General features: G+C 42.4%; 1 protein-coding gene across 1 annotated transcript in view; it reads right to left on the bottom strand.

Moving 5' to 3' along the window:
* Positions 1-2,167: 2,167 nt before the first annotated feature.
* Positions 2,168-14,317, bottom strand: part of LOC114622529 (cytochrome b5) — a 28,700-nt gene continuing 16,550 nt past the window's right edge. The window contains exons 2-5 of the mRNA XM_028768953.1: positions 10,986-11,114; positions 9,366-9,395; positions 4,243-4,277; positions 2,168-2,537 (exon numbers count right to left, since the gene is read on the bottom strand). Of these exons, the coding sequence (XP_028624786.1) occupies positions 2,456-2,537; positions 4,243-4,277; positions 9,366-9,395; positions 10,986-11,114 (276 nt within the window). The 3' untranslated portion in view covers positions 2,168-2,455. The remainder of the gene's footprint in view (positions 2,538-4,242; positions 4,278-9,365; positions 9,396-10,985; positions 11,115-14,317) is intronic.

The following is a 14,317-nucleotide window of genomic DNA, read 5'->3' as shown; positions in this document are numbered from 1 at the left end:
CCAATCATTCCTTGGTACAACACTGTTTTTGCATAAAGAAACACTGACAGCTTAGTCTAACTATATGGTATGTCCCTCGAGAACAAGCATTAGTTGTAGCTAGAGAGTCAGCTCAGTGGAAAATAGTGCTTGCTGCCCAGATATGAGGGCGTGAGTTCACTCTCCAGCCCCATGTATAAACGACATGGTGACGTACACTTATTCTCAACATAGATGGAATCAGAGACAAGCAGATCCCCAGGGCTCACTGGCTAGCCAGCCTAGCTTAATTTGCAAGCCAAGTGAGGGATTCTGTCACAAAAATCAAGGTAGCTTCCTGATGAATACCCAAATATGCCCTCTGGCCTCCACACTAATATATACATACCTGCCCTCCCAATTAAGCAGGTAATAAAATTGATTTATAAATTAATCCTGATACTATCTAGGATACAATATATCCATGTTAATTCACTTCATAGATAGTCTGAGAAATGTTTTATAACACCCCAAAATCTGAAGCTTTCTAGCAAAATACTATACTCTTAACAAACATATACCTTATTTTAAAGTGCACACGCACTTGTCAACTCCAGTTCATAGCTGCTTTTTCTTCTGTCAAGAGCCTTATAATACCACATAGGGAACAATGTCGAGAGGAGGAAACCTGAAGGGTGCATAATACGGAGAAGGTGAACATGCCATCACCCGACCCTGACCCTCCCTGATGCACAAGAGATCAGCAACAAAGACAAGTGGCTGGGGAGATGGCTCAGTGACACAGCATATACTCAGCATGCACAAGGCCTTGAACCCACAGCACCACGGAATGATGGGAAAAGGGGACACACGCCACTGACTGTAAAACCATTCATACTCAGCAGTGTGAAGCAACTCAGCAGTGAAGGGCACTTGTTGATCTTGCAGAAAACATGGATTCAGTTCCCAGCAGCCATGTTACAGTTCACAACTCATGCAAGGAGTTCCAACAGTCTGGTCCCTTCCCCGTGGGTACTAGGCACCCATGTGGTGGGATACATACATGCAGGGAGAGCACTCATGCACATACAATAAACAGAACTGAAAAGTATTTTTAAAAACAACCCATGCTCTGTTGCAACAGGAACATTCCTTTCTGATGTGCTATTTCTTAAGGCTGTCACTGCTGGTTATCCAACCACAGATAATTACAGATTCATTTCCCATCTAGCAAATTACTCCCTTGGGTTTCTACATTTAAAACAACGAAACCCTCATGATCCGAATCAACCCATGAAGATTCAGTGTGGAAATGAACAGAGCCATCCCAAACTTCTCCAGCCTCACTCAGCAGCTAAGGTTCTCCAAGAAACAATACAAAATAATTATCTCCAGATCTGTGCTTTGATGACTCACTTATTCAGTATTTCCTAAGAACAGTACATCAACTGCTTTTGTCTCTGGATAGAGAATTTGTAGAACTTCAAAGTTGTGAAACTGAGAGTCTCTGGGGAATGACGTTTCAACTGAGAGCAGGCAGTTACAAGAGCCTTCTCCAGGGCATGAGCCCATTTGTGTTTCTGTTTGCCATATACAGAGCATGTGGTGTCTCTTTTATAGACTGTGTAGGTCACATTCACATGCATTTCAAGTATAAAATCATCAATCATTGAGATGTAGTTTCTGACTCTTAATCTTGAAAAACAACACTGGCAGCTTACAGTTTGGATGTGAAAGCCACAAGCTTGTGTGCGTGAATATTTGAATCCCACCTGGTGGCACTGTCAAAGGAGGTTGTGGAACCTTTGCCTCTATGACCTAGCCAGCAGGAGCGAATTATTTTAGACAATGATACACTTCTGTTTCTGTCCTTAGTTCTCTGCTTCCTGATCCAAAAATGCTACCACAGAACTGCATACTAGCCCTTAGGTCCTCCTGGCCATGTGGAGACTTAAACTTTCTCCTCTTCTTTCCTTTGCTTCATTCCGTTATCTTGTCAGAAATAGGAATGCAATATAGAAATATTCAATAGGTACATGCAGACTGACTGCAATTACCACTGAGCAATTAAGACAAGAACAAGCCAGCACCAGGACTGCTGTTTACTTTGCGACACAGACAACTGGGTCTGAATAATTAGCACATTAAGCAATTCTGGTAAATAATCCAAAACACTAAGCACTAAATACAAACAAACAGGCACACGTGGTATACTTTACAAGCCAGATATATTTTAAAAAGATCGTGTTTACAATAAGTAAATTATGTAGTGAAGAAACATCAAAATGAAGTTGAGTAAAAAGGCACATTTGAAAAGTTTAAGAGTACAAAGAGTCCCTTGTTTGTTGTACTAGCACAGGAGCAAAGGGAAACAGATATATTACAATTACATTCTCAGGGGGAAGGTTTCTGTCAGTGGAAGTGATTAACACTGGCTTCTTTTCTCCCCATTCTGGGGCAGTCTTTTCTTTTCCTTCCTTGGCTTCAGAGAGACAAGTTAATCTTCGGCCATGTAGAGGCGATACATCAGAGCTACAGCCAGGGCAGAGATGGCTGGGATCACCCAATTGGTCCACCAACTAGAAAGACACATGAGCAAAGAGATGCTTGAGTGATCCTCAATGCAGAGACCTCACCCCCTGCCTCTTCTGATGGAAAACGACCACAGCATATTCTCCTTAGCTTTATAGCCACTTTGGCTAAATGGATAGCTCAGCTTTGATAACATTATGTTGTGCACAATGCATGCCCTAGTGCTGGTCTCGCTGCTTTCCCCTGTTGTCACCATGAGAAAACTAACAACCTTGCTCTGCTTCCATCTCCTTCTATGGAATTTATACAGAGAGCTGTTAACAGCTCCCTCAACAGACACTGCCTAAAATTAAACTCTGGGTTCTCTATCTTAAGCTCACAAAGGAGAATGGTCCTGAGGCCTTTTGTTCTCCCACAGAAACTAAATAAGCATTTTAATGTCCCCAAGATGAGAATCAGATCAATGTTCTCATTTTGATTATGCTGTCAGCAACCTCTGCAGCCGAGAGCCCCGCCCCCGAGCCACAGAGTAGACAACCTGAAGTCTGAGTACTGAGGCTGCACCCAGCCTCAGCTTCATCATTCTCAAATCCTATTTTGAAAACCCAATCTTAGCATCTATACTAGATGGATTTAAACCATTCAAGAAATACCATGCCCTAAGTACTTAGTGCTCTACTCTCAAACTCAAAGGCAAGTCTAATTTATACATTGTTCAGTGTGTATAAGTTTCCAATAGGTGATAAAGACTATGGGGGGAAATCAAGGATGTGGCTTAGAAGAGCTTTAATGAAGACATAAATTTGATTTCAATCTCTGAATTTCAAATTTTTAGGACACAAAATTTAATACCTACACTTAGCACCCAAGAATACATACATACATCTTCCCTCATAATCTCAAATAATCTCCATGTACCAATGCACTCAAAGAACAAGTTCAATTAAAAGATGTAAAGTCTGAAAGAATTAGAAGTACAATCTCCAAATAAGTGGAGTGGAGTGGGTGGGGCTTTTCAGTTTCACTTTAGAAAGAGGGAGCCTGCCAGTGAAAAGAAGGTGGTACGTATTCCAGAATATTCCCAGGAAGCAGGCACACTGAGTGGGTGGTGGTTCAATCTGATAGAATGAAATATAAGTGTGTAGCTTTGGGCTTGAGTTTAAAAATGAGAAACAACAACAAAAAGACCATTATTATATAAGTCAACATGGTAGACCTGCCAAAAAAAAACAAGCTTGGGCTGGAATACAGAGAGGAAATCTGGCCGCAGTAACAAGAGAGTCACCTGCACTTAGATTAGTGGGCTCAGCTTGAGTAACAACAGAAAACCAAGCCATGCTTGCGGAAACATAATGGCCAGCCTTAAAAGGTTCTCATGTGTCAAGAAAGAACGAAACTGAACTTTTGCTTGTAAGAACAACCACAGCTCTGATCCCCCATGGGACTGGCTGCCATAGGGATAAGGAACCCCACTTGTTCTCCATGATCCTTGGTATAGATACATCCAGAGAGTGATGGTATGTGGGGTCTCTGTTGAAAGTGTGGGCAGCTCCAGCTAATGGTCTAGAATGGAACACCCAGAAGTTCTGGGAGCACATGCCCAGATCAGAGTCTGAGAGCACAGTGGGAATCCAAGCAGAGGATCAGATGAGGAGGTGCTAGGCAGCTCTGTCTCCTGAGCCCTCCAAGAGACCTTGCCTCAAAACAAAACAACCAAAGAAACAAAGAAACAAAAAAGACAGTACTGCGTACCTGGAATTAGACTCAACAGTGGTGATAAGAGTGTCCTGGAACACAAAAGAAAACCGCGAAGTTAGGGTTCTGTCTGAGCATTTATCCTCCTGACTGAAATCCCGTTTTAGATAAAACTCACCTTATTTTATTCAACTCTGTCTTTTAAAAGTTGTTAAAGGTAAAATTGTGCCCAAGTTCTTTTTACTTTAAAAAGCCTAATTTCAACATTTTTCAAAAAAAATAAAATTTTAAGAACTATATTTAAGTTACTTAAAACATAAACTTCATAATTTGAAAGTGTTAATAGAATATACACAACAATCCACACTTTTAACATTTAAGGAGTTCAGCATAAAAACTCGTGAACATATATCACTGTCTTTTGGAGGGAAATTCTTCAAAGAATAGAATATGATATAAATATGTCATTTATTTCATTCAAAACTGATAGTGCATAAAAACTCACCTAAATAATACTAATAGTGTATCAACCAAAATGAAACAATAAAAATTGTTGTGTCACATGTTAGACCACCTTTTCTGAGACTTCTTTAACTCAGCGGATGGCACCAAGAAGACCAGATTAACTTAGAAACCGCTCTGCCTAACCAACAGTGTTTTCCTCCCAGCAGTTTCTGAGCACGGTCCTTCTTATGAAGACCTTAAAGAAATGCATATATTCCCAAACCATCCCAAGCTGCAGCCCATGGAAGCACACACAGTTAAGGCTTTAACAGATGTTAGAAAACACTCTTGTAATATTCCACACCAGCAAAACTGTTAGTGCTTCAACAGAAGCAGGTACAGACAAGCTAGACCCATCAGAAAATCATGTCTACAGCACTCTGCAGATGAAAAACATTAATAAAGCAAGCAGCTGTTTGCAGCAAGGCACAGTGGTGCTCCTGCAAGGCACGTTAGGGAGACTTCATAGGAAAGGCAAATCCCTTTTAGGGACGCATGAGCAAAGTAGCATAGCAGCACACACCAACCTGGACACACCTTTAAGATTCCTGACACAGTGGAGGAAGAAAAACAAGTCATTTAAAAAGAAAATTCCACATATGTTACTATTTTAAGCAATTTAAAATCCTAGTAACTATAGAATTCATAATCACCACAAGATTATTTTTATGAGTATAATTAACACTGATCATGACAATTAAACTATGACAATTAAATTTGCAAACAATGGTAGCCAGTTATGAGAAGGGACACAATCATGTAAACTACCAAAGAGCTCACTGAAGACACTAAGGCACGCTGGGAAGTTAGTGCATGGAGGCAGACAGGAAAGGCTCATGATACACGCAGGGATATATGCATTTCAGGAGACCCCGTGCAACCTCATGTGGCCTTCTTTGATGCCCTTGTCTTGGTGTCTGCATTGCTAATGTAAAAGCACCAATGTCAGGTTAAAATACTGCTGAGGCTAAAACATGCCCATGTCATTCAGAGTGCTGTTACAAGGGTGGGCACCATGGCTTAGCAGGCAAAGGTACTTGCTTCAGAGTCTGACAACCTGAGCTTTACTGATCCCTAGGACCCTCATGGTGGAAGGAGAACAAATTCTCCTGAAAGTTAGCCTCTGACCTCTGTATGTGTGCTGTGGAACGCAAGCATGCACACATACACACACGCACACGCACACGCACACGCACACGCACACGCACACACACACACAAATAAATAAACATTTAAAATGTTAATGTAAGTAAATAAAATGCGGCTAGCATGCCACCACAACTACCATCACTGGTAATAATGACCCTCCAAAAAAATAGAACCTCAAAATAAACTACAATTTTGGATTGTCTATTTTCTTTATAGTCATAAACCCTAGAATGCTTGACAGTTTAAGTTGTAATCACTACTTAGCACTGGGATAAAGAAGCGCCATTTCTCTAGCTGCCATTTCTCTGCAGGGCTCAGCTGTCAGGAAAAGAACTTTCTTTCTTTTTTTTTGGGGGGGGGGGAGTTTTCAAGACAGGGTTTCTCTGTGTAGTCCTGGCTGTCCTGGAACTCACTCTGTAGACCAGGCTGGCCTCGAACTCAGAAATCCGCCTGCCTCTGCCTCCCAAGTGCTGGGATTAAAGGCGTGCGCCACCAACGCCCGGCCGGAAAAGAACTTTCCAAACAGATCAGCAATGAGCTCTGCCACCTGCTTACCTTGAAACCTGGGAGGCTTCTAACTTACAGTAAAAAGGCTAACAACTGTGTATGGCATGTATAACGACCTATAAATGTCATGTGAGCCAGTACACATCATGATTAGCTCCATAGCCTTTGCAAATCAGTTATCTCAATTTAAGTTTGTCTAACCTAGCTCCCACCTTTATTGGAAGTACTGACAGTGGAGCCTTCTGAAAGTGCAGTGCCTCCTGGAACCTAAGAGACCACAACTGACAAGCCAGAGGCTGGGCATGTGACTCTCACAAAGCTCACCAGAGCTTCAGGGCCTTGAGATCTGAGGATCTCAGACAAATACAACCTTATATATCACAGTGCTTTGAAAGTTAATAGCACGGAAGGGCACCAATATAGCTTTTACCTTCTATATGAGCAAATTTGGTTGTTGTGGATACACTTAATTAAGAAGACATGTAATATCTGTGTCAATAAATACCTTGACTTGGCAATTTAGCTTCTTTGGGGCAGGTTCAAGCTAATACTCTCTGGTACATCTTCTTTTCAAAATTAAACTAGACATTTTAAGTAACTCTTTCTTAACACTGAGGACTAATATGTTTACCAGGGCCTTGTGCATCCTTGTGAAGTGCTCTACAGCTCAGCTCTAGCTCCAGTCTCAAGCAGGATGCTTACTGAAAGACATCAGGCCACAGAACACATTCTCCAGCTACACGTGACCCTGAGAAATTCTTAAGGAATCAGTATTGCTTGGCAGAAATAGCAAAGCACCCAGAAAAGCTGCAACACATTTTCTTCTGTGTTGCTTGCTTCCAGTCTCTCAAATGACCAGCAAGGGTCACCCTGCTTTCTTCCAGCTGTGCTCCTTTTTAAGCAAAGTCATGGTCGGGAACAAAGAGGGTCCTGTTTGTTTACTGTAGAACAATACAACTCTACAAAGTTGTTTCTTTGTGAAATCTTGACAGTAAAAGTATCTGCTTTAAACAGCGAGTAGATGCAGATCCAGGGAGATGCTCCACACCAGTACATCACAGATGATGAAACGACGTGTTACTGAGAGCTACCCACTCCTGCAAGCACAGGCAGGACGACTTTCATCAATGCTGATGCTAACTGTGCTCTGTGCACCAGCAGCTCCAAACCTCAAAGCGATTGCAAGTTCAAACAGAAAACTAAACAAAAACAGAGAATAGCAAACACAGCAGGGACACTCAGGTTCCTCCACTAGACTCTACCCTTTGGGACAGGAGCTCACAAATCTGAGGCCAGCCTGGGACTCACTGTGTAGCCAGGGACAACTTCTGGTCCTCCTGCAATCACTTTCCAAGCACTCGGGATTAGGGGCAAGCAGAATGACAGACAGTTGTTGGAGACTGAACCCAGGCCCTCGTGCATGCTAGGCAAGCACTCCACCGACAGATGCCCAGCTGCACAGTGAAGGAAGGTATCTGAGAACAAACGGATGAAGGGAATCTGGGACATGAGACATGCTTACTACTGGACATCTGTATGTGTACTATAGTTAGAGATGTGGTTAGCCAACAGCAGACCAGAACTCAGGAAATAAACCTCCCCAAAGCCGTGCTTTCCTTCGGGTGACTTCCAACAGAACCATTACATACTAAACACCTAAGAGGACATGAAACAGACTTCCTCTGAGAACTCGAGGGGAACAAAAAACAGGTGCTCTGCAATTTCAGCTGGCAATAAAGCAGCCACAGAAAACACGTAAAAGTCACATTCTGAGCAACGGTCATACACAGCATTCAAATTCTAGACACCATTTTTTTAAAGCTTCATGATGCACTACTATCACTGGTGTTAAGTGTGTCCTCAGTTTTGAACAGGGGAAAACAGAAGTGCAATTGCTGTGCACAGGGAAGCACACACAGGCCTTTTCTTGCTCTGGGTGAGACTTGGAGGGTGAGAGTTGGAGTAATCCCAGCATTTGCGATCACACTGTAGGATCTCTGCATGCTATGCACTAAAAGCAGCAGAGCCCATGCTGTGGATGTCCAGCAGTCACTACAAGCTCGGAGAAGCTCGCCCGCCATGTGTGCTCTCTCCACTGAGAAGAAGCAGAGAGAGAAAGGGAAAAGCTGGGCTTTCTTGCTGCCATTTTTGAAGCAAAACCTTCCTTCACCCTTTATTACTTCCAGGCCAGAATTAACTTTTCCTGATTATACTTTTAAGGAACTTGAGCTGGTTGTTCATAAATCCTTATTCTAGATTTAATGAGCAAACGTGGGTGAGAAGGTCAGCTCAGACTTAAGAATGGTGTGTCAATGTAAAACTAGTCCTTTTCTGGGTTGGTGAGATGGCTCAGTGGTTAAGAGCACTGACTGTTCTTCCAGAGGTCATGAGTTCAAATCCCAGCAACCACATGGTGGCTCACAACCATCTGTAATGATATCTGATACCCTCTTGTGAGGTGTCTGAAGACAGCTACAGTATACATATAATAAAAAAACTAGTCCTTTTCTGAACACCCACGAAGACACAGGGATGCAGAGGAGCAAGAGGCATGGGCGGTACTATCAGAGGTAGGGAGGAGAACATGCTTCAGCTTAAACAAGTTCCAAGTCCTCTCAAAACAAGGCGCACGTCCAATCTTTCAGAGCAGAGGCACGGTTTTATTTAACTTACTCTAACACTAGAAACTGAAGCCAGAACTTCATGTATGTTACACAAGTATCTTCCACTGAGCTATACATTTGGACTTTTATTTATTGATAATTATGATGTTTAAAAATTAATACTTCAATACACAAGCTCTTCTCAAAAGCATGTGGACTAGTAAAAAAAAGGGGGGTGGGGACAAACAAAAAACTTCCAAACCAAACTTTTACAAAACCAGTAAGTTACGTATTCACCTTACCTAGAAAGGTCTGTGTAGGCCGTGACCTTTGCCCCATTTTGACATGTACTAAATACAATGACGATACATAGTTACCTCTATCCACCACTCCTTTGAGATATCTGGACAAACTTACCGAAGGCTTGGCTATCTTTGATCTGTCATCCTGTAAGGGATAAAAAGGGAGTTGGCATTAAAAATCATAGGACATCTATGAAAGTCTCATTTCCAAACAGCTGATTTTTATTGAGAATTAAAAAAAAATACTAATCAATGATTAGCATTTGGCATTCAGCAAAGTTACTGCAAAATTTGATCCACGTGGTTTGACAACAAAAATTAACAGTAAAGTTGAGGACAAGAAGCATTTCCATCCACAGTCCCAAGGTTTAGAATGGACCCATGACTGTCGTATGTACATGTGCAGGTTACAAGTGCTAAACTGACTTTTAATTCAGGCAACAACTGAAGACTAAACCCAGCCCTTCCTTCTCTACCCCCAAGTTCACGGAGATATGCATCTTTCTGCCATGATGGCCTCAGAGAAGTCTGCAATTTCCCAACAATGTAATTATAAACTATTTAAACCTCAGGCTGAGGGTGTCAAAATCCAAAGGCATCTAAATAAATGCTGACCATAGAAAAGTCTTGCAGAGTGGTGACCTAAATAAAGCCACCCTCCCTCCTCAAAGGAAAAGAACTTAAGAGAACAGGATGGGGAGAAACTTTTATAAGGACAGACTTCACAGATGTAATTCGGCCATGTTAGTTCTGGGAAATATGACTATGAAAATGTGTGGGCTGATAATCCTCCAGATAAGTGAAGCAGACTCTCTCAAAGTATATATAGCCTCCCAGCTAACCAAAAAGGCAATGCACAAGCAGACACATACACATACACACACACACACATGCACACGTACTGCTCAACAGAATTTATACTAAAATAGATTTCTGGGCCTTCTAAAAAGAGCCTACTTTTGTCTTTCCTTCCTTTGTAGTTCTTACAACAACCATCATTCATATACCACAAGATTCATATATAGAGATATGCCTATACTTATTTATTTTTAAAGTTTCTTGGTTTGCCTACTTGAGCTGTTTATGTCTCGTTAGGCAAAGTGTACTCCTGACCACCCTTCACTCTCCTGGCTGTAGAACAAACTACATGGACTGATGTTCTGCCCTTTGAATAGCTCTCTGTGACTCTCAGAGGCTGAGAACCATCCCCAGTGCAAGGCCTTGGAGCCCAGCACTCTGACCCTGAGTCCAGCAATAACTGCAACCAAAAGAAACCACAATGTAAAGAAAGGTTGAATTAATGCATTTATCACAAAAAAAAATGGTATCATGCTAGGCATAGTGATGCAAGCCTATAATCCCAGCATTTGAGAGATAAAAGCCTCAGAAGTGAGTTCCAGGCCAGCCTGGGCTAGTTATTGAGACCCTGTCTCAAATGAAGTATTCCTTTTTTTTTTTTTGAGACAGGGTTTCTCTGCGTAGCCCTGGCTGTCCTGGAACTCACTCTGTAGACCAGGCTAGCCTCGAACTCTCGAACTCAGAAATTCACCTGCCTCTGCCTCCCAAGTGCTGGGATTAAAGTCGTGCGCCACCACCGCCCAGCCCAATTAAGTATTCTAAATCAAAAGAAATTGCCCAACCCATTTTAAGCTTTCTGTGGATGTAAATCTAGATTTCCCAACGTGAAACAGTAGCCTTGGAAGAGAAGAAGACACTTCTCCAAGAAATGACTTACTGGATGGAGTTCCCCGATGATGTACGTTTTAGACAGTTCCCGTGCATCCGTAGAGTGCCCGACGTCCTCAAAGTTCTCGGTAGCATCACCCCCAGCTTGCTCTCTTAGGACTTCTTCCCCACCAGGATGCTGTTCAAAGAACAGGTTGCATGAATACTAAAATCTTTTCAGTCAGATAAATTAAAAGGAAACAGTTAACTTATCTAATCAATCAGCCCATTCCAGAAGTCACACATGGCAACGGCTGACTTTAAGTATCTATAGCATGGACTCTAAACATTCCTCTCCAATTCCTTGGGGATGGTACCATAGACCCTTTCCTCTGATGTTGTCTCCAAGCTACAGACCCAGCAACACCAATGTTATATGGATAGCCTTAATAATATTGTAATGTTTGATCTGCTTTTCCAGAAAGTTCCCCAAACTTGCCCCCTTCAACTGTTGCTAAACTGTCTCTTCAGTCTTCTACTTAAGATTTCAAACTTGGGATTCTTCTCAGTATGAGTGTGGACCAAGGAGAAACCACTGGTCAGAGATGAGAGCACAAAGTTTCCCTTCAGGATACACTATGTACATCTGCAATGTGCAGCCAACAGCATCCACTGGATAGGCGGGAAGAAGGCCCAGGTAAGGCACGATACTCTTTCTGGAGGACTGTAAGTAACTGTTGTCCATATAGCCAGAACATCTACAAAGAGAGAGCGAGAGAGTGCACAGGTGGGCAGGAAGACTCTTTCACTTGGCAGAATCATTTTAGTGCTCCCAGATGCTCCAGTTCATTGTTAATACAGAGGCCAGCCATGTATCAGGGAGCAGAGTCTATGATGCACAACCAGTGATGAGACCTGGAGACTCTCAACTAAGAATTCTCAGGCAAGCGCTGGGTTAAATCATCCAAACATTCTGGCAGAAAAGCAAAAAAACAAAAAAACAAAAATCACTTCTGAAATTAAGCTTGAAGATGTTCCTGGATCAAATTCATCCTGACCTTTAAGCAAGTCCTTAGGGTACATAAACTACCTCCCTGAGCAGCTGACTACAGTTGGGCCTTCCTTCTTCCCAGTAACAGAAAATAACAAGGATACTCAGTATTTTCAAAAGGTGCCTGGTCCTTATATTTCTTTATTTGGACACATCTAGCACTAAAGCTTTACTAAATACAAAGCAGGTGAAGTTCCAGGATACAGAGACTATAACTGTCCAAGTTTTTACTACATACTATGTGTGGTAGTTTGAACAAAAATGATCCCTATAGGCTTATATGTTTGGATGCTTGGGCTCCAGTTAGTGGAACTATTTGGGAAGGATCAGGAGGTGTGGTTTTATTGGAAAATATATATATATATGGATGGGGAGTTTTCAAAAGCCTACACCAGGCCAGTGTCTTCCTCTCTATGCCTGCTGTCTGCAGATCAGAATTTATGCTCTCAGCTGCTGCTTCAGTGTCATGTCTGTCGGCTTCCTATCATAATAACCATGGACTAGCCGTCTGAAACTGTACCCAAGCCTCTGATTAAAAATGTTTGCTCTTATGAGTTGCTTTGGTCATGGTGTCTCTTGGTAGCAATAGAATAGCAACTAAGACACTTTTGAGGAAATACTAGTAGTTGGGGTTGGAGAGGTGGCTCAGTGGTAATGAGCATTTGCCTCTTGGAGAAAACCAGATTCAGACACCAGCGCTCGTGTGGTTCACAACCACTTGTAATCCTAGTGCCAGGGGATTAGTGTGCATCTATCTGCACACATGTGGTATGCATATATACATATAGGCACACACACATACACATAACATTTTTTTTTTTTTTTGGTTTTTCAAGACAAGGTTTCTCCGTGTAGCCCTGGCTGTCTTGGAACTCACTCTGTAGACCAGGCTGGCCTCAAACTCAGAAATCCGCCTGCCTCTGCCTCCCAAGTGCTAGGATTAAAGGCGTGTGCCACCACTACCCAGCATTTTATGAAAGGAAGAAAATACTGATATTTATCTCAGAGCTTTGGAGGGTATATCTTAAAATGTGTCAAACAAACACCATATGTTCAATAGTGTCTAGTGTGTGAATCTGGTTTTCTCCAAGAGGCAAATAATCATTATTGCTTTAACATTACAACAGTGTCTGTACTAAACAAACACTTCCCAGTATTAGTATCTGTCCTCAACATGACTTCTCGCATTGCATAAACACTCCCCTAATTCTCTCAAATGTGTTCTCTTCCAGTCGTTCTGACAATGAGAAATCTGACTAGCATCAAAGAGACACTAATGGCACCTCACAAGTATGGTAATGGTAATCAAGGTTTTCTGATTCTGGCACAATCTGGAACTGTGAGCCTTGATCTGACTGAGGAGCAGAAAGGCAGGCAGGTGGGAGATATGAAGTAACCAAAACCTTCAGAGTGCAAAGGTGACTGGTAGCACACCTCAATCCCCAGCGAATGACCTAATTCACAAGTTCGTCAACTTGGGACTCCTGCTCAGGGAAGTGAGCCTCAGAAGATCTGCTTGAATCTCACTGTGCACCAGGGACAGCCTGCTTTCCAAAATGACATAAAAGAGGTAATGTCATCAAGAGGCCAAACCTACTCCATCTTGGGACCGGTTTCCATTTTAAAAGAAAAACTACAGCCTGAGCACTTGATCTGCAGCTGAAACCAAGCTGTACCCAAGTTCCAGGAAGAACCACATAGCTTGTCTCTGCTACATATCCCAGAGTTACTCTCTAGCTACTCCCTAATAACAGCCAATCAGGATTAGTCTGATTGTTTCAGATGTACTTTCAGACTATTTGTGATTGTCCATGGTTTTGCTTCAGAGCACCCACCTGTCAGCTTACAATAGTCATTCAATCAGATGCTTGGTAGGCTAGGAACACCCCACCCCCACCCCCAGCCCCCTGACCGCTATTTTCTATGAAACCTTGTCCAGCTGAGGGCTCCAGGTTTCACCCTCCCATCCTGCTGTGTCAGTGACTGTGGTGAGCCCAAGCGTAAGATTGAATAAAGACCCTAGTGCGATTGCATCAGCATTGGCTCCTTGATGGTCTTTTGGGGTTCGTCTTGGTCTGCTATGGAGTCCTGAGAATCCTGGACTGACAGTGCTGTGGTAGAGAAAGTGTACATTCCATCTCAGTCACGAGATAATTGTAACCTGATGTTAATCGGTGCAAAAGGGCAGCCCTTGATACAAGCTCCAAAAGGAAAGGAAGCAAAAGGCATGTTTACCTGAAGCTCCTCTCAAAACTCTTTATCAGGCAATCTTCTAAGGGAAAGAGAGAAATCACTTTGGGCTATTGGTCTCATTGGCCCCTGATACATATGTATGTGTGTAAATAAACAAC

This window comes from Grammomys surdaster, unplaced genomic scaffold (assembly GCF_004785775.1).
Source record: "Grammomys surdaster isolate TR1022 unplaced genomic scaffold, NIH_TR_1.0 189, whole genome shotgun sequence".
Classification (NCBI taxonomy): Eukaryota; Metazoa; Chordata; class Mammalia; order Rodentia; family Muridae; genus Grammomys; species Grammomys surdaster.
Note: the sequence above shows the minus strand (reverse complement) of the source record. Positions and strands in the feature narration are given on the sequence as shown.